General features: G+C 40.5%; 1 protein-coding gene across 4 annotated transcripts in view; it reads right to left on the bottom strand.

The window, feature by feature from the left end:
* cobl (cordon-bleu WH2 repeat protein) overlaps positions 1-26,457 on the bottom strand; it is a 51,125-nt gene that overhangs the window by 6,690 nt on the left and 17,978 nt on the right. For 3 of the 4 annotated variants that reach the window (XM_053432743.1, XM_053432745.1, XM_053432744.1), the window contains 8 exons: positions 25,455-25,683; positions 24,726-24,770; positions 23,962-24,050; positions 23,545-23,616; positions 18,157-18,330; positions 8,716-9,307; positions 1,580-1,907; positions 54-172 (listed from right to left, as the gene is read on the bottom strand). In XM_053432743.1, the coding sequence (XP_053288718.1) occupies positions 54-172; positions 1,580-1,907; positions 8,716-9,307; positions 18,157-18,330; positions 23,545-23,616; positions 23,962-24,050; positions 24,726-24,770; positions 25,455-25,683 (1,648 nt within the window). The remainder of the gene's footprint in view (positions 1-53; positions 173-1,579; positions 1,908-8,715; positions 9,308-18,156; positions 18,331-23,544; positions 23,617-23,961; positions 24,051-24,725; positions 24,771-25,454; positions 25,684-26,457) is intronic. The other variant, XM_053432746.1, reaches the window with a different exon arrangement.

Genomic DNA, 26,457 nt, shown 5'->3' with positions numbered 1-26,457 from the left:
CCCATTAGACAAAAAATATAAATTCAGTGGACTGTGATTGATGCCCCCCTCACCGGCAATGTTTGTTTCAAAGTCTGCCAAAGTCCGATGGAGCTGGGCTGTGAGCTGTGGGTCCTCGTCATAGCCGTCTTTTAATTTGCTTGACTTAGCCTGGCGGCTGATGTTGGTGTGTCTGAGGATAGTACAAGTTTGAGTGTCAAAAACACATCTGCAAATACACACATGTAATAACACAAAAAATAAAATAACCTCTGCACATCTGCGCATATGTACAGTCATAAAACAGCACTCTCCATGACCTCATGATTCTTTATTAACAGTCCCCCAGTTACCACCAAACAGCTGTTAGGAATCGTTTATTTATCGGTGTTGCATCCAGCACTCTCCCCGTAACTAATTTGCTTCAGAAACCTAAAGGGTAAATACATTTCAGTTATAGGAGGAAGAAGAAGAAAAAAAGAGAAGAAAAAAAGGTGTTAGGTTAAAATATTCTGTCCTTCTTCAAATTTGAATTTTATTTTTACTGGAGCCTGTTGGCTTAGAAACACGCACGGTAAAGATATTATTACCGCAGTGCAAATTTTCTTAGCTCTCTTCATGGGTTCAGCAGAGAATTCTCATGAGTTAGTGGTGTATTAGCCATAACAAATTGCAACAAGGAGGCCAAACCAAATAGAGTTTGTCTTCTAAGAGACTTGGACTGGTCCTCCTTGCCTCAATGGTTCTGAGAAAACAAGGTTATAGTGCTTTCCTGGAATTCCGAGGAGCCAGCAGCCTCTGGCCAGACCCCGGATTCATAAAGTTTCTCTCAGTGAGAGCATCGATCCAGGATCCCTGCTCTGGGCACTCTACCATACACATTTCACAACAACATAAAAGCTGAAAAGTGATCTTGGGCAGCATTTATTTTCCACAAAGTCCTTTGAATAAGTGCCAAAACCCATAACTACGAAAGCCCAGGAATAAAAGTTGAGCGTGCCAGCTTTGGCGACAAATCAAATACTATTATGGTAAGAACTACTCTTGGCTATTACGGAGAGCACAGTTAAAAAACTCTGAAGACTTTTAAAGTTGCTTGAATTGGTGATATTTACACTTCAGGGAAAAATACAGGTGTGAAGTAAATGTGACAACACCAAAAAAGAATCCTACTGAGTACTTGAATGCAGGTTTTAGTTATCAGTGGTGCAGGCTGGCGACAGCAAGGTGAATACCCCATGCATTATGTTGGCTGCCAGGAAACTAGGATCAATTAAAATGGATTTAGTAATAAATGGGGACAGCAGTAGGAAAGGACTGAGACAGAAGATGTATACGAGTTGGAAAAGAGGAGAGTAAATACTAGGAAGCATGAGCTCAGATAGATTAATGAGCAAGGTTGAAACTGTTCTCTTGAGGCCACAGCAGCGATGCATTAATGTGCTTCACCATCTTGAACGAGGCTTTAATCATCTTGTTGGACAAATAAATCATACGTTGGGTCAATTCAAATGGAGTATGCTTGGCTTAATGTACTTCCCTCTCTTTTCTTTTCAACCAACTCTACTGTTTCATCAGCTTCCTGTGACTTTCTCTCTACCTGTGTCTTGATCCCCAGGTGGCACAGCCCTCGTCACTGTCACTGGAGTTGTCCCGTGCTGGTCCCAGCAGTCTCTCTCCTCCGCCTGCTCTGCTACTTCCACCCAGAGACAAACCGCCATCTGGGGATGTGGGTTGGGTGTCGGACGGAGAGCTGACCAGGCCCGAGTCCTCGCCCTCTGCCATGCCCTCTGAGGCGGCGTAACCCTGGTCAGGCAGGCTGCTGCCACCGCTGCTGCTGCTGCCCAGCGACACGGTTTCCTCCTCAGGCGTTTCAATCTCTGCTCTCTGGCCACTGGCTGCAGAGCGTCCCATGGAGTGGAGCCAGGCTGGTAGAGGAGAGAGGAACATGTTAGCATCAGTCTCATCCCTGTCTTTTAAAACTGTGAGTAACTATTAGCAGCAATGCAATTTAACATGCAGATCAAAGAGTGGTTCATGGTTGTGTTTAGTAGAAAATTACATTTCACAAAAGTAGGCATCATTAATAGCACTGGTTTTTCACTCAGGCCATGCATTAAGTTAAAAACTCTTTTAACCTCAGAAAATGAATACTGGGAAAAACAACACAACAAATCATGAGGGCATTTGTTTGAAAAGAAGCATAAGAGATGAAGAAAAGTCAAAAAAACATGGGGGAAGTATTTACGTTAGTTTCAGCATTCATTCTGACACCACACACACAAACCAGAAAACACGAGCCAAATATACAAACACAAACCCAGAGCACAACCACTTGTGGCTTGATAAAACAGCTTTAATGATGTGTGGGTGGACATGCTGTAAATAAACCCTTTTAATTAGATTTTTACAGTACTGGTTTAGGTCGCCTGTGAGAGACAAGTGTTGCTTCATATCCTCTCATCTCTTTAGTACAGTCATGCTCTGGTCAGTCCTGTGGGTTCTTAGAGTTATTTGGCCAGTCACTGATCTCATTGAACTCCAGGCCAAGAGAATAAAAATCAATGCACCATTTGTTAGGTCTCAGCCGCCCGGCCAGCACACACAGCACCGGGAACCCTACAGGGATACTTTAAAATGAGCTTAACAGCGAGTGACCTTGTTAGTGATACCAGGTGTCTGTGAGTGTGTGCATGCAGTTGGGCTAGAATTGTGCTCCAATATGTCTTCCTAAGTGTGTGTGTGTGTGTGTGTACTGGGCCTGTCAGTTTTGGACCTGGTCCTAATGGTGTTGAGAGAACAGTCAGTTCCAGGAGATGTGGTGATGACTCACAGGGCTGTCCTCCCAGCTCCTTCCCAGCAACAGCTTGGTCATGCCAGCTACAGCCACAATCAGTGAACGCACTCACACACACGCACACGCACTAGCATGCACACGCACAGACAGTCTATTGCACTCATATATTTACACAAGTATACAGCATGCTTACGTTATCAACACACACAAGCAGATAGCTCAAACCTCCAACTAGGTATGACCTTAGGCACATGCTGCTGTTAAAGCCATTCAAAAGGTGTCTCCATTCCCAAGCAAATCAATAGTCATGTGCTACTAATTACAATCTAACTGCAGCGATCCATGCATGATCCAAAAACTAAATCCTGGTCGTCTTCATCAGGTCTTCGGCTCTTTAATTGAAAAATGATGTTCAAACATTTATCTTTTAACCACACCTCAGACACCAAAAAAGCTTAATAAGTACACACCCACTAGGCTACACGTTTTTTAAATCATGACTCAACGACTTAGAACTTGCAGAGGATTAATTACATTCTACATAAAAATTCAATAACTGTAACTGATTTAAAAACAAGCTAAAAATGGAGGCGGCACAAAACTGTAAAATTGTACTTCACTGAAAGATTTGATTCAGTCACCACAATAGTTGTATTCATACAGTTTGGTACAAGTCATATGATTTAAAAGCACACAAATATAATATTTAGTATTTTTCTTTTTTTAAATATACATGTAATAATAGAGTGCTCAAAATTGTAAACAAGCAGTCGCCTATGAAACAGTTTCCCCCTTAAGGTCAGATTTCTCACAAAGGATCAAGTTATATTCTCCGCTCTGCTCCGGACCCAAACAATTAACCCTTCTTTCTCTTTTTAGAGCCCTTACCCATCCTTTCCAAAACAAGCCGTAAAGCATCCATGCAACTATAAGTTGACACACAGGAATAAAAAAAAAAATCTATGTGTAGTGTCAATCTTTCCACAGTGTAGACTGTAATGATATCTTCTATTTCAAATACTTGTCTTAAAAATGCATGAGCCACTAGCACCTAAAAGCAACACGTCATTGACAGATCACCGTCTCCATTTTATTGCCCAAAGGCGGCTTGTATTCAGGTCTCCGGTTTCTATCATCATCCACAACAGCAGGCGCAGAGAGGGACGCACACACTGTCCAACTATTGATCTGCAGATATCACATCACCAAAATATTGGCGGCTTAGATATTGCATGGCCTTGCCTCATAACCTCATTTCAGCATGTAACTCATCAATCACACTGTAACTGATCCGTCCAGGGTTTAGCTCATCTGTCAACGTATTGTCTTCTGACCACATTCTGCGTGTCCACTTTTACCTCATCCCTGAACTCATGCATTATCAATGACAGCTAGCAGATGAACTTTAAAAGCAAAACCAACTAAAGTATATACATATATTTGTGAAAAAAAGGAAGAAGATTAAAAAATCAAACACAGCATTTTGTTTTGAATGTTTCTTGCTATAACTTGTGGCATCTTCTCTCCTCATCAAATCAGAAAAAAAGTTTTTGAAAACTGGATTTAGCAAATTCGGTATGACACCAAGTGAAAGCAAGGAACAGAAATGAGACAAGAAATAATTATGAAAGGATTGAGACTGTAACAACAAATATATGAGGACAGAAGAGACAGTAGAAGCATTCCTTGAGGACAGGAGATGGTGAATGTTCGAGGGAGGTCCAGCAGAAAGGAGGAGAAGGGTGAGGAAAACGCAAAGTGGAGCTGATGAAAAAGGACGCAGGAAGGGTCAAGCCAAAGAGAGACTTCAGGAGTGTTTGGAGCGCAGACGCACAGGCCCACAGCAGTAAACTACAGAGGAGGGTGCGGGGTGGGGAGTAAAGAAAAGAACAGATGTTATTTGAGATGGATAGATCATGAACATTTTGCTTGGTGTAAATGGCGAGGAAAACTGTGTGAAAACCTAAAAGGTAAAGAAAGTACAAGAAGCCAGATCATACAGATGCAGAGGGTTGCATACCTACAGTTCAACATCTCTTCCATTATACATTTAATATACTCCAATGTACTGTATAAATGCAACATAAAATGCACTCCACTTGATTGGTGTTGACCCCCAGGCCCTGACCTTTGGGCCCAGAAGAAATAACAGCACCTACATGTTGACATTTATAGATATGAAGCACCTTGACCTCACATGGACCCAGTATCACTTAACAAGTCAGCTGCCGGGTGCCGCTGATTGCGAGATGCAAAGCATGCGATTGCGAGACACACACACACACACACACACACACACACACACACACACACACACACACACACACACACACACACACACACACACACACACACACACACACACACACACACACACACACACACACACACACACACACACACACACACAGCTTTGTCAGAGAAAAATAACATTTTTGCCAAAAGTTTTACAGAACTCTGATTGAGACACGGGAGGAAGACGTTAGTGGACGAGGACAGCAGCTTCTAGGAGAGAAAAAGAAAGACCAGGAGAAAGGCAAGTGGAGATGTCCATCTGGAACCTACACTGGGGAGCCGCTCCCTCCTCCTCCATGGTACTCTCTGGGGAGAGATTTTCTGTGGGCTCAGTGGGAGGGGAGGGCGGGGGAGGAGTGGAGGGGGCGACCTGCGCGGGTTCCAGGGCTGGGGAACGACGGGGTTTGGGTGGCACTGCTTGATCGGTTGTTCCTGAAGGAGAATGAACATGCAGGCAGAGCAGACATGGATGGTCATGCTTGTAAATAAAAATGAGGAACGTGAAATAGTTATCTCACATGCAGAGTTCTTTTCAAGCTGGAAAATATAAGGTCAACTTTATTCAAACCTCATGATCTAATTGAATATTTTTTACATTATTGTATTCTATCTTGTTGTTGCTCTTTTCTTATTGATGGTGATGTGTGATCTTCAAATTGCTTTAAATAGTTTTTTTACCCTGAATTTTTAATCTTCAACTTGTACAGCACCATGTAACAGTGTTTTGAAATGTGCAATATAAATATAAAGTGCATTATTATTAGTTTTTTAGACAGTTTTGTTTCTGTTTTTTCAAATTTTTCTGTGCGCTGACCTCAATTTTTTGTCAGCTGAGCCATGGAGGCTATTGCTGTTAAAGAAGAGTAACTTACTCCAGTATTTACACTATACTGATGAGTAAGTTTTACTTTTGCTCCTGTGGAATTTTCACAGTTTATTATGTAGTGGAGGGAATCTGTTGAAGATCAGTAGTTCTTTTTAAGAAAGGTGAGTTGTAGTAATGTTCTAGTTCACACAGATCCTGTATCTTGTTAAATATATACAAGGTGTACAACTGTTTGTTAATTAGCTAAACACTCTACCAGTGAAGATAGAGTAGAGTCCATGTGTAATATAAGTTGTATGTTACAGACAGTGATACATAAAGAACAGGAGACAGGTGATGCCGATAGAAGTGTGGAGTGACAAATGGGACAAAATCAATCCGTATAACATATTGGTTTATGTAGGGGCGAAAACACAATTACTGTAAAAGAGCAGTGCTGAAATGCAGCTACCTAACTTCCCTTATAAGGCTTCTGATGCATCAGTGTGCTTTGTCTTAGTCAGCAGCTGCTGTCGATGCGCTACCTTATCTGTTTACTCTGTTTATTCTCGACAATAGGAGGGAACTGAAAAGGCATGCAAAGCCGAGATGATAAAGTACACCATCATAACACTGACATCTTCTGGAGACGCATGCGCGCACACACACACACACACACACACACATCGGTTAAATTGGTTGAATCCACTTTCCCTATGGATTTATTATTTATATTTACACTGCACAGAGCGAAGTTAAATAGCAGCATGAAAAACATGGTCTGTCCCGAAAACAGTGGCACTACAGTGCATCCCCACAGATGTGAACAAAGGAAGGTTGTGCTGACTAGATACAGTATACAGCAGAAATCGACTTCTCTGCTTCAACATGAAGTAGTGATGCGTGCACATGCCTGTTATTTTAAGTACTACAGTGTCTCTGTTTCAAACTGAGCTGAAAACTTGAAATGACATAATTGATTCCCTGGAGCTAACGAGAACATACACACTAACATGCCCATAAACGCACGCACGCACACACGCACGGCCTCTGTTTATTTACGATGAGAAATCTTTATCACAAAGCTTCTCAGAGTGAACGACAAACAGTTTACAGTTCGACATAAACATCAATTTTGTTTTAATGAAAGGCTAAATAAAACCTACATAAATCAAAGGCTGAATCAAACCTTTATAAATGAGAGACTAACTGAAACCTAATAAATGCACTGTAAACATGTCTGCTTCTGTCTTTACAAGCATGAGGGCACCACCATATACGTGTACGTGTAGCTGTCTAGCCCCGACATGTATACCAGCTATTTATTCGCTGCCAAATATGTACTGCTTATGTGTAACAGAGTCCTTAGCATGGCAATGAAACATATCCTACAGTCTAAGTGAAAAGTTTAAAAGTTGATGTTGAGGTTGTCTGTCGGACAACAAAAAGCATGGCTTTGAGAGAAGTTGGCTCTGGAACTGAAAGTATTTTAGTATAAATAAACATCTTAACTTTCTAACACAATGCAGAGGGAAACGGAGGGAGACTGCAAAAAGGGAGAGAGTCAAAGCGGAGGTGGAGAGAGAAGAAGACGCAGTCAGCAGAGTGTCAGGACACAGAAAAAGGGTAGTAGCTTGGTCTATAAATTTATAAATGATCCCCATGCTGTCTGTTCTATCCTGTCTAATGCACAAACCTCCTCATACTTCATCCTTTCTCCTGCTTTAATCTGGTTGTCCATCATCCTCATCTTCTTAAACCCACCTAGTACCCTTGTTTCTACCTTGCTACCCCTGTCATCTCGCTGCCAAAACCTTCCCATGCTCCTTTCTCTGAACTCTGTTCTGGTACCCTCACCTTTCTCATCCATTTTCTAAGGTCTGCAAGTCTCTCATGTCTGCCCCTGTCAGACACGACAGCCCTCTGCTGCAATCTCACTTTGCTACAGCGCAAGATCTAGGTTACGCAAAGATCAATATGAGGCCAGCAGAAGTTCAAGTACAGCCCATTTAGATCTGTGATGGATCCATCTGACTTTACATCTGCCTGCTTTGAAGGTTTGTGCAACGGACTGCATGAATATGAGATAAATAAAGACAGGGATAGAGAAAGAGGGAGGGATAGAGAGAAAGATAAGAATGTGAAGGATTGATCAGCGTGGGCAGGAGACAAGTACTGTATTGTCTCATGTGGCATGATGAAAACCAGCTCCGCTAGTTCTTGAACTTAAGCCATAACAGAGGTCAACACACACACCAAGTCAATTTTGACAGTTTAAGTTTCAGATGTTGTTGCGGTGTGACAGCTCAGTTCTCCAGGGCAGTCAATTTTAAAGGAAGGAAAACAAAAGGAAACCTCTACAGGCAACTTCTGACTGTCTCCCTTCTTTAACATACCGAGTGTTTTGTCGTCAATGTCATAAGTTCAGGGATCAACAGCCAAGTTCATTTTCTCTGATGAATATAAATGTTTGGTGTGCTGTAGTGTAAAGATGTGATGAATCAGCTGGCTTGAAACTGATTGTTCCTGTTGCTAATCTGCTGTTTAAGAATCTCAATCTACAGTCTACACGTGTTTGTGTCGCCAGCTTTGATTTGAAAATAGGTCGTGGCATCAATAACAGATACATTTCAAACTTATTTTTCTAGTGGGCTGCACTGGAAGTCCTCAGGTCTTTACGTGCCTCCTGCAAAGTTCCCCTTTGTGGGACTTATAATGGTTTATTTTATCTCATCTTGAATTCAATAACCTTAACTGAAGTCTTCCAAAGTCAACAGTTTGCCTGTGTCATGTGCAGGATTGTTTTTTGCATGTGCTGTGCTGAATGTATGTAATTTACCCATTGCACTGTGTCTGTTGCTCTCGACTTCATCCAGTTTCAGGTTGACAGCCGACTCGGTCTCCAAGCTGGACCTGCTGGCTGAGGCCTCCTCTTGATTGGATTTGGCAGCCATGTTGCTCGACATCTCTGATTCCTCCATCCTGCTGCTGGAGCTTTTCGTTGCGGGCTGCATCCGCACAGACCCGCTCGCTGTGCTGCTGGTGAGTGTGCTATAGTAGGAACCAGCCTGGTCTAGGTCAGCATCTGAGTCATCGAGACTGTGGCTGATTTCGGAGCTGGAATCCTGGGTGGCCAGGCTGTCGGTGGTGCTGCTACTTGGGGTTGGGGAGCTGGCGGTTGGGATGGCCGGTTGTGCTACATTTTTCAAGGGGACTGGTTTTATTGTGTGCACTATCACAGTGGTAGAAGCGACTGGAGCTGACTCTGCCACCTTGGTGCGGAGGGCTGCAGGTATTATGGTGGCGTAAATGTCAGGAGTGGGAGCAGCAGAGGCTGAAGTGTCATCAGAGCCGGGCGTGATCGAAGCTGGGGTGGGAGGAGGGGCAGGAGCCTTTCTTTTCCTCTGCTGGCTTTCTGAGCCAAGTCCCATCTGATAGAAAACAAGTGAAAGAGAAGGAGAGAGACAGTAGAAAGTTAATGTAAGCACCTTGTGTGCGTGTGTGTGGTCCAGCCATAAATCAGCCAGTAAATTCAGTCTGCCAGGACTGAGGTAGAATTTACTACTGAGTAATTAAATCAAGTGGAGTTTTGGCAGGCGTCTGAGTCTTCAAATTCCACCAGAGTGCCAACATTCCTGTTAAATTATCCTGCAACAAGACATATCAACGACTGGCAGTGATACAGTTAATGTGATGCAGTGTTCTTGGGATAATACATATTGATATGTGTATTTTACTGCTGTGTTTCTATCTCTTATTATCATTGATCAGATCAGAGGGTGGAAGTGTTTGCACAAACACATGTGTGTGCCTGTATCATTCACTTTATTTCAAACATTACTTTATTACTGTCAGAGAACAACCTAATTCAGGGATACTGAAAAAAATAAATAAAAACTGCCAATTGATGTTTCATAATATTAAAACAGTTTAATGCTTTTTATAAAATTAATTTGATGGAAAGACCAACATATTAAACTAACTAAATATCTAAAACATTTCAATATCAAAGTGGTTAGATGGTGTTTTCAAATTGAAGCAACCCGGTAAATGAGCAAAGACAAAGTGACAATGCAAGGTGGGAAAGTGTCCAATTTATTCTATAGTCAAGATCCAAGAGTCAGTTTAAAAGTTCTATGGGCAGGTTTGAACAGTAAAGATGAACTTTTTCCTAAGAGATCCAAATGACTTAATTACAGGGAACATGCCTTGTCCTGCTGCATGCAGGGTTGCATCCTGCAGCAGGACATGAAGGCAATCAGGCCAACTTGCCTTTCTGCAGGGAAACTAAATTCACACATGTGAACTCAATGAACTCGCTGCATGGCATGTTATGGAAATCTAAATGGCCCCCCAACTGGTTGTCTTTCTCCTTAGTGGTCTCCCGCTTCTTTCCCTCTCTGGTATTCATACCTACACGAATACAGTCTTACCAGTGGTGTGGGCCAAAGTTGAAGCTGAAATGGATGACTGACTTGCCAATGAAGATGGATGTGTGTGTGTGTGTGTGTGTGTGTGTGTGCGTGTGCGTGCGTGTGTGTGTGCGTGTGCTCATGTATGTTTGTGTGTGTTCCCTGCAGTGTGAAACATAAGACTGCCGCCAAGCCCTGCCATGAATGGAAGAGAGCTCTGGCTTTAACACACATGCAGATGCACACACACTGTTCTGTCTGACTGTATGAGCACAAATACACACTCACATATGCTCACAAGTGCACAAACACACACAAGGGGGGAACAGTATATCTCGTATGTAAGACTGAGCCGGGGTATATGGATTAGAGGGTTGTAAAGGGTTGCAGGGTTATGTGTGTCCTGCTCTAATGGGCTTGTTGGCGCCATGACTGGGAACACAGCATGTAGGCTGCTTAGAAATTGATTTAACATTTGTTCCAGTTTTTCAAACCTACATTAGTCAGTGTTGAGAAAGGATCACTTTTTCCTTAACAGGTGCTGTATGCATGCATCGCTGCAATTCAGAGGGAGATCTCACCACTTTGGCTTTTTACTTCTCAAGCTAATCTTGTGTCATGACATCACAAGTCAAATCACAACAAAGTAAAGGTCAGTCAAAGTATCTTGTGGGTTGTCAGGTACTGGCACAATCAAGTCATGTTGCAATAAATCCTAAGCAGAAGGAACCCCATGAAGCCAGTCTTTCACATTTAACTATGAAGGACACACTATGAGACCATAAGAAGGTGGAATGATCAATGCAATTACACAGGGAAGCCAAAACGTCTTTCATTTCCATTAAAAAGTGCAAATTTAATTTAGGATTGACATTAGGAAGTTAAAGTTAGTCATTATCCCAAGAGACTGATTCATTAATCATATTTGTGTGTATTGAAGATCTACGAGGTCTCAGTGAGAGACTTTTAAACAACGTATCTTGGCACACATATACTAATTCTATACAAAAAAGAGGCAGTCCCCAGTTGTTTGTTTGTTTCTGATTAAGAAAGGATGCAAGGACATCAACATCCACCATCTGATAATCTGACTTCCATATTTCCATAACAATGTGATTCTATTTGTTTCTATGTTGATTACACTAACAAAAGCAAAACCAAGAACTTCATTATAGCTTTTTCAGTTCACTGCAGTGTTTGTGTTGCATAAATGATGCTTAGACTGAAGACTGGTTTAATCAATTATTGAGGTACAGATGCTTGTATCTTTTTAGACTTGTATTAGCTCAATGGAGAACTATTGAGAAATGAGTTAACATGGGTATATTTTTATGGGAATCTGCCTTTACACAAACGTGTATAGAAGGCCATGCCAGGACAGTCTGGTGTGTCCATTAAATTTCCCACTATATGGTTTGAGAGGCGAAGGGCCCCATGTTGGAGCATGTTGATCAGATAGGGCCACCCATGGAGGCTTCAACCTGGTGGCGTGACCATTCATCAGTTGTTTTGAAGGCCTCTTGATGGGTGAGGGGCTTTTTAACAGGGCAACATTACAGCGCTAATGTGGAATGTGAAATAGAGTATGTGTGTGTGTGTGCTTGTGCAGGTCAGCATGCATGAGTACATCTATGAATGCATGTGTGTGTGTGTGTGTGCGGATGCATGGGTCCATATGTGCGTGTCACAGATAATAATAGCGGCTGAACTGTCTAAGCATTGCGCGGGGCACTGAGGTCAGGCTAGAAGACAGTTGGCGTGTGTTAGGGTTAATGTGTGTGTGTGTGTGTGTGTGTGTGTGTGTGTGTGTGTGTGTTTGTCTGTGTCTGGCTGTTCATGTATGATGAAAAGAGTTTCATGCTAAAAGTCTTAACAATATGCATGTGTAGAAGAGGGGCGTGGAAGAGGCTGGCTGAGGATAAGGAGACACATGGCTGACCCAGTTCCATTGTCGTCCACTTGTCCCACTAACCCACTGAAATTGTATGTTTTCTTCACCTTTTCCCTATATTTATTGTATGGTCATGTTCGTATGAGCCTTTATGTTTTTAGTTAAGTTTTAGAGAAATCTGAATAAAAAGCATTGTACTAATAATAGTATAGATTCATTAAATAAAAAATGTAAACTCTTGACTCTGGATCAGGACAGACTAGGAAACGTAGCATAAAATATGATTAGGACATTATTCAATTACATCTAGCTATATACTGTACATTTGTTCTCAAAAAAAATATATATATATACAGCGTATACTTATTCTGCAATATATCTGAATTCCGAAATCGTCACACACATCGTTTCAGATGCCGCCACAAACCGTTTGAGACATGGACACAAAAATAGAATCACTTAATTTGTTTGCCCCATCTGTCCTGGGTGGTGTCAAACACGATGTGTTTTGACAGCATCAAGTGCAAACAAATCCTGTCCTACATAGGCCGCATGGCAGGGTGACAAGTTCCCCTATTCCTGGCCCCCAACTCACACTTTCACAATCTTCAAGGTCAGTGCGTAAGAATAGAACAGCTTATAGTGACTACTTTGAGTACACTTTGGGCAACATAACCACAAGAGCGAGCAGGTGTACAGTACACAAGACACTTAGTACTTTTATATAAACAGTTATTATGTTGCTTCTAGGCAGGTGTATGATGAAGGCAAAATCCATGAGGCAAAACAGCATATGAGTAAATGTAGCAAAAACTAAAATTACCAGCTCACAGCTTTATACTTCCACCAACCAATGACGTAACAGTTAGCATCCATGTTTTTCCAGATTCATATAATATTTATCGAGCAGTAGCAGCAAGTGTATTTTTTGTTTTATAGGGTTCTAGTGAATATCAAAATTTCAGCTGAGCTTATTCCAGGTACTGTTAGTTGTCACAGAAAGGGAAACATCTCTAGATAAGGTGTCAAGTTACGGCCGCCACAAAATTGTTGTTGCTGCACATTATGATGTCTCAGTTAAGTTGACCTCTAGACATCTGTGTAAAATGTTATTATTATAAGCATATAAACTCTTGAGTTACAGCCAAAGCGTGTTTCGTGGGTCAAAGTCACTTTGACCACCAAAATTGAATCAGTTTATCCTTGACAGCAAGTGAAAGTTTGGGCCGAATGAAAAAAAGGCATTACTGAGATACAGGAAACAACTGACAAGAAAACTAACAGTGAAAGTTTTTTTGTAATCGCAGCTAATGGTCCATTCAATACAATAAAAAAATATAGTACTTTTAATGTTTTTGTTATCACTAACCTTAAATGGATATGGTGTAATTGACGCAAACTGTATATATACAGTATGTGAGCGTAATTGACCCAGAAAATCTCAAACTACAATCTGAATAAACCAAGGCCCTTTGAGTAACATGTAAAATAGTGAATTGCCTAACAAGAGCTGGAACACCTGCTGGTTTCAACTGTAGCACATATGCATGAAAACAACAGCTCTCAAAATAGAAGGACATAAGAATAAGGGATGGAGGGAGGCTGGGTTGCCTGTTTGCTTTGGCAGCATTTCGCTTTGCTTCAAACTGATAAACCAGAACCTGTTTGTTCCATGAGAAAACATGGGTACAGTGGAGGTTTGGCAGACAAGTATACATCCATTTCTACATCCTTGCAAACTTCTATTGACCTCTCACATTAGGAAAAACCTGGTTTACATTCTTTCTCAGTGTCTTTGCATTGCTTTTCTTAATTTCCCACTTCCATTGTTTTGCTCTCTTGTTCTCTCACAGACGCTTATCTGACTGAGGCTCGGCCTATCTAACCACAAATAGAACAGGGGACTAACAGCGATGAAACCCAACAACAGTACGGCCGTTGACCTTCTTTGTTTATGTTCTTAAGTGGAGGGTGTATTCACTGGGTGAAGCTGTAACCAGTCAGAAAGTGATGTAGACAAGAAGAAACAGCAAAAGAAAAGGTGATATTCAGGGGGAACAAAAAGAAGGGAAGGAAAAAAAGAAGAAAAAACTAAGCAAAGATATTAAAATTGAAAAAAGCGCTACAGAAACTCTGATACTGAATAAAGATCCGGCAGCCTGCTTTGTCTGATTGATCCAGAGCTGTGTATCAGAGCAGATCAAAGTTAGCCTCCCTCTACTGTCAACCCTCTACATTCACAGAGTGACAGATCGTCTGGAGCAAAAGGCAGCCAGCTCGATCAATCAGGAAGCCACACACACCTCAGGCAGGCTTACAGCATGTGCAAAAAAAACATTCAACATGCGAGCAGTGTTTTATAACTGCATTCATACAAGGCATCTACCATCCATGTCTTTACATTTTAAAAGAAATACCACCAACATGCAGAAACAAGGTTTAGTGCTGTATCGGATAATAGTAAAGCTGACATTACATCCAATCAAAGGACTAATTGAGGCAGAGCAAGCCAATTCAATTTGTGGTCTGTTGGCACAAATTAAAAAAAGGTCTCTGTAAAATGTAATATGGGAGCAGTGAAAGTGCAATAAAAGCTGAAAGTCTATATTTAACTGTAGGTAATCCATTTCAGACATTTGGTAAGGTTTTCTCACAGACTCAAAGACAGCCTGCTTACTGTTACTGATCTTATTACTCCCTCACACTCCTTAACACTGCTTGTCCTCTGTTAAACTTTCACCCTGCTGTGTCCTTCTGCAAGGTAAGGGTGATGCTGAGGCTTTGCCAACCTGATTTCACGCAGCAATGCAACTTCGCCGATATGACCCAAAAGCTTATTCTTTTTTTAAGAGGCACATCTTGAATACACACGTCTAAAAACTCACAAGAGCTGATTTTACATACTTTCTGTCTGTATAACCTGACTCAGTGCCTTTTTCGCTCTTCAAACACCCTCCTGTTGTCTGCTTCTGTCTCCATCTTTCACTCTTCCTGCGCACACAACATACTTGAGCACAAGTGTACAAATGCATAGAGAAGAATCAAGAAGCACCTCCTGTTACTCAGCAGTGAACCAGCAAGCTGAGAATATGTTTGAACTCCTTTATCGCAAGAGGCTATGTAGACACGGCTTCCTTTCCAAACCACAATAACAGATTACCTATCGCCACAGGTCACCCCCCCTCATGTTTCTCTGAACTCAATGTTCCAAAACACTTTTTTTTTTTTTTCAGTGCTGCTCTCATAAAGACAGACACAGATTGTTGATGTTAAGCTGAGGATACAAAACTGCAAACTTCGCTTGACTCCACGATGAACTCCAGCATATGAAAACATGTGACTCTCTTACAGTTGAAGACAACTACACACTCTTCCTGGAATAGTCTCATCTGTCTCCAGCGTATTTGCTATTTACAATTTTGACTACTGTGTGTAGAGAAAACTGTTCCTCAGACATTGGAAAGGATCAACCATCCTCTTCAGAGAAATTCTTATTTCAGATATACAACAACAACTTAACAACAATCTATAATATGTCAAAAGAAAAATCGAATTAATACTGTGTATGATGCTGTACTTAAAAAAGTGTTTTACACAAGTTTACATGACGGTAAAGGCTAAGGCTAAGGCAGCGTTTCCCACACAATTCATTCAATCTATTTCGTGAAGTAGTTTCACTTTAAATATTTCTGCACACAGCTATACGATGCAGGAACGGAGCAACACACCAAGCTAGAGATCTTTTATTGTATAATGAGTGAAAATATAAAGTGACATTTTTTTTATTCATTAGGAATTAATTAGGATATGGCGGGTAGCCACAGTCACTTGGGAAACAGCGGCTACGTTTTTTTTAGCTTTCATTCATTTGCAGCTGTTGACCTTAATTTTGTGAATGATTTTAACCTAACCATATTCCTAATGATTTTAATGACCGCCCATATTTTGTCTCGGCCTCTCCGAAGGCCATTTGAGGCATTTACTTTCATTATAACAATCTCATCATCCCAATAGCTTATATTACCATGTCAGTGTCCATTACTGCATCTTATAAGCCACCATTAGTTGACCACCTAAGCTTGTTCAGCCAAGAGGGAGGTCTGTGAAGAGGGGAGTCATCATGGGAAGCCGTTCTCATATGACCAGCTATTCTGTGCCTAATCCTGCTCTCCCTCAATTACGCACAAACACATATGCCTTTTCTTAACTGCACACACAGATGTCAGGTGAGGTAGCATGCTGCAGAAGTGGGAGTGTTCGAAGCGAATGACAAATCCCAACAAACATAAAAACCCTATAAAAACAAACGAGCTGGCCCACTTCCAGCCCATCCCTTGTGAACAAACCTGCGTCTGCACTATTGTATTCTAAGAAGTATAGCGTGACATCTGCTTTCACTGGAGCCTGAACCTGCTGAGGATGATGTGTTTCTCTCCTGACAAGCAACGTGTGCCAGTTTTTTTCCCCCATTGTATCTTACCCTTGGGATGTTGTCCTGATAAAACCTGGCTGCTCTGACACCCTTTACTCTCATGAAGCTAAATCCGTTTTAATCACATTTTCACAACAAACACAGGCCAACATGCTGTTAATCTTTGAACACTTCACACTTCTGCTGTGTCCTCAGATCAGTCAATATGCTGACCACCCAAATGTTTTAAAAAGGCACATGAAATCCAGACCTCCACTTTCTACAGAATTGCTGCTATTCTGTTATTACTGTGGAATACACGCATGAAATCTCTGTCACTTGTTGACCTGAAGCTGAACTGTAAAGAAGACCAGAAAAACACATCAGCATCATGTCCTCAACAAGCGACACCAGGAAACAGAGAAGTGAAACATGAGAGGTGTCCTGCACCACAACACGACCTTGCAACGTGTAGACGCATGAATATACATGAGACTCCTGTGTTCGGCCATGGAGACGGTTCAGAAAAGCCATAAGAGCGAGATGGATAAATCTATTCTTAGATAAGTCATTAAGTCCTGAGATGACCTTCCCAACTCCGGTTATGTGTAGCTGCTCTTGTGACTCCCAGTAGTTTCTCAGTATTTCAGCCCTGGTGCCTGTCATAACTCCTAATTTGACAAGGGCAGGTACATTACCATCTCCCTCTGCACTACCACATTTCAATATTAGAAATAATCACAGCAGCAATAAGGAACTCCTTAGTCGAGTCACAATGACCACAATCACTAAAGGAAAACAATAAATATTACACATTAATAATAGGTGAATATCATGGAGGAGGGACATAACACTGAACACTACACATCTCAAATGGTCCACTGGTAACTCTGGAACTGTTAATCCAATTCTACAGTTATAAACTAAAATGTAAAGATAATGGTTGAGCTGGTTAGTTTGCAGATAACTTCTTCATGAATACACTTGGACTGAAATTAAGCCTGGTCCGTTTTAGTGGTATTATTTTCATACCTTCTGCCAGTTTGCTTTCAATGCTTAACTTCTAGAGTTTTTTTTCTAACATCAAGACATAATGCGGATCAGATCATTCATGCTGGCGTTCGTAGCATCATCAGTAAGTTACAGTTCTCATCACACATTTCCCAGAATTGTTTTTCTGCTCCTCTATGCTCAACTCAGTTCAGTTAATCAAGCTAAAGAGAAACATCATTCTCCGTTCGGTCCTGAGAACAAAGTTTCCTCTCGATAACAAGCTTCAGCTTCAAGAACACTAGCTCCTCCAAATAAACAAAAGCTATTATCACAGGGAGGGAGGAAGGATGTTGGTTGCTAAACAACATTTCCCAGCATGCCGCCATAACACTATAATGAGACTGCAGGGAGCTGTTGCTCTAGTGTAGACGATACAGGTCACCCTGACCCTAAGGTGTTGAATCTCAGGTCAAAATACTCAAAGTAAAGGCTGTGTCAAACAGATTGCTGATTTCAGAGGGACTACTTCATCATTTAACTCATGAATTTAGCTTCGCTTTTTAATCTCCCCACCTGATAGCCCTCAAAGCCAGCATGTCCCATGATAGGTGTTGGGGCCTCTGGTCGTGCTGGGGCCCGTCTCTTCTTGATGTCAGCCATCCTTGACATATTCGTGACCGACTGAGACTGGGCCATGGTGATGGGACGATCTTCGACACTGGAGACTCTGGACACTGCGGACACACGCTGTGGATGAAATCAAGAATAAAAGTTAAATATGTATGTACGCATACATATGAACAAACATTTACTTGTAGAGGAGTCTGCAGTCTATTTTCTAACAAGTTAAGATGATCAAAACATATACAAATTTTGTTCTAAACCATGGGCAGGCAACCTGAGGCTCTGCAGACGCATGCGGCTCTACAGCCCCTCTGCAGTCACTCCCTGTACATGAGGTGCATGAACAATTATATTTTTCGTATACAATGAACTGAACGAATCAGTTTTATATGATGAACCTCGAGTAACGTTCACTCTTGCTTATTTTTTTTATTATCATCATATCAGGCCATCATCTGAAATACCAGTAGTGAGCGAAAATGTGTGTGCGTGTGCTCCCAGACATCACTATTGCAACATTTTTTCAACATTTTTGGCTCAGTAAAACACAAGACGTGACGCTCACAGTCAGGACTCATTGTTAAAATGAACGGGGACACGCAGACAAGATCCGACACCATTGATTCATAACTAAACACATGATCGTAAGTTTGTCACATAAATCATCCCAATAAAAAATGGAACAAATAAACGTGAATTTGTTCATTTTCATCTGCATGAACTGAACTGTGAACTAGTTCATTTTAAGTGTGAACTGCTCACAACACTGAGTATAACTATATACAAAACTTTATAAGCTGTGTTATCAGATATGTTTTGCGGCTGAACACAAATTCCATTTTGTAGAAGAGCGGGCAAAATGGAGGAGACTAGATAAACCTTGAGGAATAACACAGGTAAATATATGTATTAACAGATTTGACATTAAATTAAAGATGAAAAATCTCATTTTTTAACAAAACCCAATTTTTAGATGTTGCCTAGTAGGCTATCTTCCTTACGCCGTACACTGTTAGAGTACATAAACTCCACACAAGTGAAACATTTCTCTACATAAAACACAAACAGATTTGTAAGTGTTGTAGGTCCCAACGACATTTTGGCTCATCTCTATTACCAGCTAAATGCATATGAATGCAGATGAATTAAAAAGAGTATAGCCAAGGCATTTTGGTTAATGTGTTCCAACTCCTTTGCTTTCCACATGGAGTGTTTATCTGATTTACATATCTTGGTAACGACCATACAACAAAAGCAGTGACAGAAATCACATCACCGGCAGAGTTTAATTCAAGGATTGATTTAAAGCTTATTACTTTATTATACAAATTAATTTCATATCAGGATGGATTGCCATCATTAGTAGGGTTCAGAAGTTTAAAAGTTTCACATGCAAATGCAACCTCTCTGTATGTTTTGGAAGGTAAAGTTCATTCTTCAGTCACACCAGTTATTGCAACATTTATTTGACGGAGTTAAAAGAGCATACATATTTTCAAAGGGTCGCTGCTCCTGACTTAAGGCATTAGTACGAAAAATAGTTTTCAATACTCTTGATCAAAGAGAGCCCAAAGTGCTCCTGAATATCTGAACCTCCTCATGGCTCAGCTTGGTACAGAGCTTTGGCACAATGGGGGAAATCAACACCCGCCTCCCCAGTGCTCTCAGAAAAGTAATGTTTAAAAGCAGATTAATTGATGCGTTCAGACAATGCCTGGATATAAAGCAAGTTCAGATCATTAGAATTAATTGGACCCAAAGTTATAACATCTCACAGTGGGGTGGGTCTGGGAAAAGAACAATACTTCTGTGAAAAGCCTTGAGGAGAGAAGTCCAGTAGGCTTACAGCTTTTTTCACATTCTGATTATTTTGATTCTTACAGCATGAAAACTATTATGCTAGTAAACAAATCTGTTGAGAGCACTTCAGCCACTTATAACCGTTTATATCCAGACAGTGTCCCCATTATATCCAAAACTTAGAGTGAGTGTTGCTGTATCATGTGACAGTAGATTATCAAACTGGAAAGAGGTTGGAGGACAGACACAACATCCAGAATAACACTACCGTTTAACACGAGACGGATAATGGATGGCTTGTTCAAAGTGTGTCTTCATTCTAATGAGATTCAAAACACTAAACCTTCATCTTTAAATAAAGAATCGATTTGACCTTAAGCTCACTCTGCAACGTGAGTTCAGTTACAGGGGACGGAAACTGTTACTTTCTCTACCCTTGCTCCTTTTCAGGGTTTGAAGTTTGGTTTTCCATCTTAGCAATAACCAAGGTAACAAATACAGCTTTACACCAAAATGAGTTTTTTTAAACTTGGGTAGACCTGCTGAAAGGTGACTGACTCCTTCCCCTCTGCCAGCAGAGGAGTTTGCTTCTCTGTTCTTTTTCCCTGGTAAATCATGTTCGACGTCACCAACGCACCGAAAACTGAGGTGCTCTCTCACCTAGCTGGCTTGCCAAGTTTGCGAGTTCACCAGTGTGTCATGTTTCAAATCCTGCCAATTGGAGTCGGAGCCCATTAGAACTTGTGTCTAAAAGCCAGATGTTAGCAGATGTTAATATATTTTTTTGCCCAGATGAAAGGGCCTTTTATTACTTCTGTGATTCATTAAAAACACAAATAAATATGTATAAATCACACTAATTGCAAACACAAAATAGGGACATGTTCATGTCAACGCGTTGCACACTGTGACTGACAGGGGTAAGAGCAAGGCATCTGATAAAAAAAGGAGCTTGTTTCTCACCTCCCAAAAAATAGAACGTTCAAAGCAGAAAATTCACATGAACTCTGTCTGACTTCCTCATCCTCTCTGTTTGACTTTTTCCCCTTGGTGAAAAAATCTAAAATCTGTCAAAACAGCCAGAGAGGAAAATACTAGTAAATGCACTCCAGCACTTTAGGGGAACCCAGGCTCTGGGTGCGCCCACATTTTTTAAGTGCGTAACCTTATAGGAAACTATTAAGCATCTGCATCGCCAGGGGACATATTTTAAAATAATGCATCTCTAGAGAATGCCTTACTAATCCCACTACAAACCACAAATGTAAATATGAAAATGATAGTCACAGTGTTTGATGGCCTTTCAAAAATGTCAGAATCGCACTTTGTCTCACTTGAGAGGAGGAAGAATACTCCTACACATATATCGAACGAGGAGAACTAGTTCTCCTTTTGGAAGGTAAAACACACAATACTGGTTGGTTACATTTAAAAATGTCCACCCTAAGTTATCAAAGTTAGGTGCCTAAAGTGGGGCCATATTTCTGCCACTCTGAGATTGTTTCATTAATAAATATGATGTGATTGATAAATATGGGCTTTGGTTTTATTTAATCTCAAAAAGAAGAAGAGAATAAACAAGCATGAATGTCCCTATTTTATGTCAGAAGCAGCATGGCTGTATAACATGATGCTCTCTGACCATGTTAGTGTTTCAAGACCACACACACACAGACACACACAAACACACGCAGTCGATTAGCCCCTAATGAACAATTAGAGATAAGAGGCTGGGCTTTTAGTGCTAATGTAGCCAAGGTAAGGTAATCTGATGCCTTCAGGCTGATAACACAGTATGTGTGTGTGTTTGCTTGTGTGCACAAATGCATGTGTGGTCTGATAACAGTCCCTGACTGAGAAACAATCATATCAGAGAGAAAAAGCCCAGCTGCCTTAAATCCCAGTGGAAAGAGACGGATACGTCTGAGAAATATCAATATAATTAAATAGAACTTAGCTCTCGGTGTCTCAGATAAATATTTTGTGTTTTGAATAAATTCTAAACTTTCAAATCAAAGCAAATAAGGAAAAACTATGTTAGAACTAATGTCTTATCATGCTCAGCTGCCATGCCCCCCCCACACACACACTTTTCCGTTCACTGTCTTTGTTCATTGCTGCTGGTTTTTTTCAAATCCTAAAGAAATATTTTGAGGGAGATATGTTGTCAGAAGTATCTGATGAAGACATACAAAACACAGAAGATGAAGAAGAGCACACAGACAGCTTACACAAGGAAGGAGAGATTGTTGACAATGATTCAACAACACAGCAAACAAAGAGGGAAAGGATGGAGGAGTAAAACCAGGGGCTTTGAATTTCACAGAACGAGTGAAGTGAACATGAGGGGGGGCCAGGCAGTGTTTTTTTCTAGCTAATAAAATCAAATGCCATATTGATCTGAGGTGAGCCCTAGATAGCTGATGCTCAACTGAGCTCCATGGCTTCAAAATCAAATTAGCGTGATTGAGTTATAGATATAAAAGATGGAGAGTTGCTTAATGCGGCATCTAAATGTACGTCTGGTTCAACATGGATGCACATCCCACACAAAAACACACACATACGCAAACAATTTTATCTGAGCATTGAAGACAATTTTAAAAGGTGATTCAGTTTTGATGTTCCCAGCCAGAAACACTTTTGGGTGGTTTGAGTTGAATCATTTATGGCCGATCTTCCTGGGTCACTGATCATGGATCAGTACTTACTTTACACTACCTCATTCATGATCACTGCTGGATAAGAGCTACATCACTATACAACAGGGTTATCTAAAGCCACTATATTAGGCAGCAGACCCTGGTAGAAAAGAAAAGGGAGTGGGAGCCAGAACTGCAGCAGCTCTGTTCCTCTTTTGGCCTGTGATGAACAGACATCTAACCTTTTGAGGACGGATGCTGCCCTCTGGAGGACATGAGCCCACATAACAACTCAGCAATCAAATTTTACAAGGGCCTATTAGGTACTATTAGTACTGGCACAAACATGAGAGCAAGCTATATGAGCCTTCTCTATTTTCAATGAACAGGAACTTTACATGAATCGTTTCTTGTTTTTTATAATACCAGCTAATATCTAATTACTAATGATTCAACTGCAGTCATGATTAAAATTGAACTGATTGAACTGATTAAACAAAAATATTCGAGTTAGAATTAGTTTTTCATTATGAACCCAAAAAATTTAACCAGCTGTAAACAGAAGTTATTTGGTATTTAAATTATTTAAAAATGTGATGTGAAAGGACAAGGAATGGACATAACAACAGGAACCACCAAACCACATGATGAATTACTCAATACTGTTACTGCCTATTTTTCAGATTGTCAACCCTGTGGGGAGCTTTTAAGTTTGTTTGTAGTGTGTGTTGTTGTTACTGATCCGTCTCATATTGTAGAAGGGTTTCTATTATTAGGTCCACCTGTAAGATATGAGTGGATTGCTCCAGAGACGCGTTTAACGTTTAACAATAAAACTAAATCCCACTTTGATTTCACTTATCTGGACATTTCCAGATGCGTCAGTAATACTTACATTGGGTTGTGTGTCAGTATTTTGAATTACTTTAACATCACAGTCATCCATGTCCACAGATGTTTCCCCCGTCTGCAAACGGAAGGCACAGCTCACATGCAGCATTCAACAGATCAGTTGCATCATGCATTAATCCTGCCTCAGCTATCAATAGGAATAAGCCTCACTGGCATGCACCACCCCATGTTAGTTTGTACAGTATTGTGGTTAAAAAATTATCATTGTGCAGATAAATCACACCTGAACTTTGTGGTCAGTTATTCATTTTTATCTTATTCAGTAAACCCTGTTGTAAACCCTCAAATTTTCCCACTGTGGGAATATTAAAGGATTCTAATCTAATCTAATCTAATAATTCTCAGGTATTACTGCGGCTAAAAAAACACATTTTGCCGAAAAACAAAAACAGCAACTTACCTTGGATTTCCTCCTGCTGAACTGGAAGATACCCAGGAGGCCTTTCTTCTCTGCTTTGCCCAGACTTGTGGTACTGGAGCGAATGGAGTCTTCAAAAACAAAAGAGTTAAATGAGTGTAGAAGCAAGGACTTAAGGGTCATGCTGGGAAACATTTTATGAGGAGTTTAGTAGCAGAGAGAGGCAAACTGTCCTTACATGCACAGATGAATTAGGTGAACAACAATATTCACACTTAAACATATTCCAGTTAAGTTGCTTCACTCAGCCAAAAATAAATGTCTGTTTCTTCTATAGCTAAATACTTATAGCTATATATTGTCTAAAAACACAACTTGTTTGTGCGTACTGATTTTCCTCAGCAGAGGGCGCTGTGGCTTTATATATTTCTCCAGCTTTACAGTCAACAAAGCAGTAAATAAGAATGTGTCAAGATAACACTGTTGGCTTGAGGACAGAGCGAGAAGGTCAGCCAACCATTAAGAACATCGCAGACCTGTATTACTGGGTTGTTTGGCTTCTAAAAAAATGTAAAGGTGAGTTAATCATAAATCAATTAAAGCGGATGCCCATTGATGATGTTAGCATATGTAATAATATTACATTGACAAATTAATTATTTGAAGGCAGACAACTAATAAGCAAACACGCATGTTAAACGCATTAAATAAGGGGGTTAATAAGCAAGCAAGAGTCCATTGGGTTAAATGGCTACATGGATTTGAGTGGAACCAGCAACACAGACACGACTTAGCATGACTAATACCTGAGTTGTTTAGAACAGGAGCAGAAGCCATTTTATGCAGGAGAACTGTAAAACATGACAAGGTGTGAGAACATATTCTGTCGTCCTAACTAAAGAACTGATTGTGTTACTGAATTTTGTAGAATTTAACCAGAGGTTTGAAAAACTTTAGCAGTTTATATACTACTACTGTGACATAGTCTAATCAATTTAAAGATTTTCCTTTGATATCATGTCCTTCATAATAACTGCAAGATGTTCAAACCAAGATATAATCAGTGTAATAGTATCTGACCATATAAATTACATCATGTTCAAAATGTTACTTCTTAAACCATAACCCACCAGTCTTTCCTCACAGATCACACACAATGACAAGAAGGATAACTGGGTGTGGACTGTTACCATCGTGATGAACAATAACACCAAGTCTTACACCATAATTTAACTTCCCACTAGATAAGTTTTGACATAGACTTAACATTGAAACCCTGAACAGAGTCAGAAACACAGCAAAAGCTTATATTTCTTCCAGGCCCAGCACAGCAGTCTTTTTTTTCTCAAATCCACACATCTTTATGAATATCGGGGGCCCATGGGAACCAAGCTATTAGCACACGCTAATTGCTTTGGGGGTAATATTAATTTCCTGACTATCAGTCGGTAATGCTCTGATAGGTAGATGAGTATTGATACATGCCTAGATTAATTTACTATTTCAGTAATTAAATGCAACAACAGGATATTTACCGAGAGTTTGATCGTGTACGTAGAGCTCCTTTATCCCCAGCTCTGTCAGAGATTTATCCAGCGGTAACTCGCGTCGACTGATGCCATCCCTCAGGAGTAGGACATGAGCAGGGTCAAACTCACACTTGTCACAGATGACTGGTGTCAGAGCCTGGAGTGGTACCAACGGGTTGACCCGTACCACTGCCTTCTGGCTGCCGTGGTAGTTCACCATCAAACGCACTGTTTTCTGATACAAACGGGGGAGAATAGGACAAAAAAAAAATCAGTGTCTAACAACTGGCTAATGAGGACACACTTTTCTCATTCTGCAACAGGATTTTCTTAAAAAAGAAAACTCCTTTTTCCAGTGGACCAGAAAGGGAAACGGAAGTATACAAAGTGAAGGTCTTGTATCAACTACATCTCCTGGATAGACAAAAAGGAAAGAGGCTGGTCTCAATATTATAAATAAGACTAAAATAATCAGAGCATACTGAGTGGCCTAGCAGACAATATATAGACGATAGATTTGAGCATTTAAGCAGTAACAACAACGAAAATGTTGACAGACCAGACAGAAGAGGTAAACTGAATTGAGTTGCCCTATGAATATTAAGTGTTAAAAGATTACAACAGTACAATGTTTTACCTGAAATTAACTCACTCTTTAATTGTTTTATGAAATAGGAACAAAACGCATGTTAAAGGTGAGGAGCAGAGGAAGAGAAAGACACATAAGTGAAAACACTTCAGTAATGAGTAACTAAAGGTTAAAGTTTGGTGGCTGAAAGAAATTCTATCATTTAATAGGCTTGAGATAGTGTCTGTGTTTATGTAACAACTGATAGTTACCTAGTCAATCCCACAACACTACATAGAGTCCTGTAATGAAGAACAGACGGATGTGGCACTGTGTACTGCAAGCTTTATCACAAGTGGTCTTCATAAGCCTCTGAAAAAACACACAGTCCACTCTGGAGTCAAGAGGCTAAAGAATTTAAAAATGGCTCTTCAGTTGGCG

This window comes from Pleuronectes platessa, chromosome 10 (genome assembly GCF_947347685.1).
Source record: "Pleuronectes platessa chromosome 10, fPlePla1.1, whole genome shotgun sequence".
NCBI lineage: Eukaryota > Metazoa > Chordata > Actinopteri > Pleuronectiformes > Pleuronectidae > Pleuronectes > Pleuronectes platessa.
The sequence above is the reverse complement of the archived record's forward strand: the minus strand, read 5'-3'. Positions and strand labels throughout refer to the sequence as shown.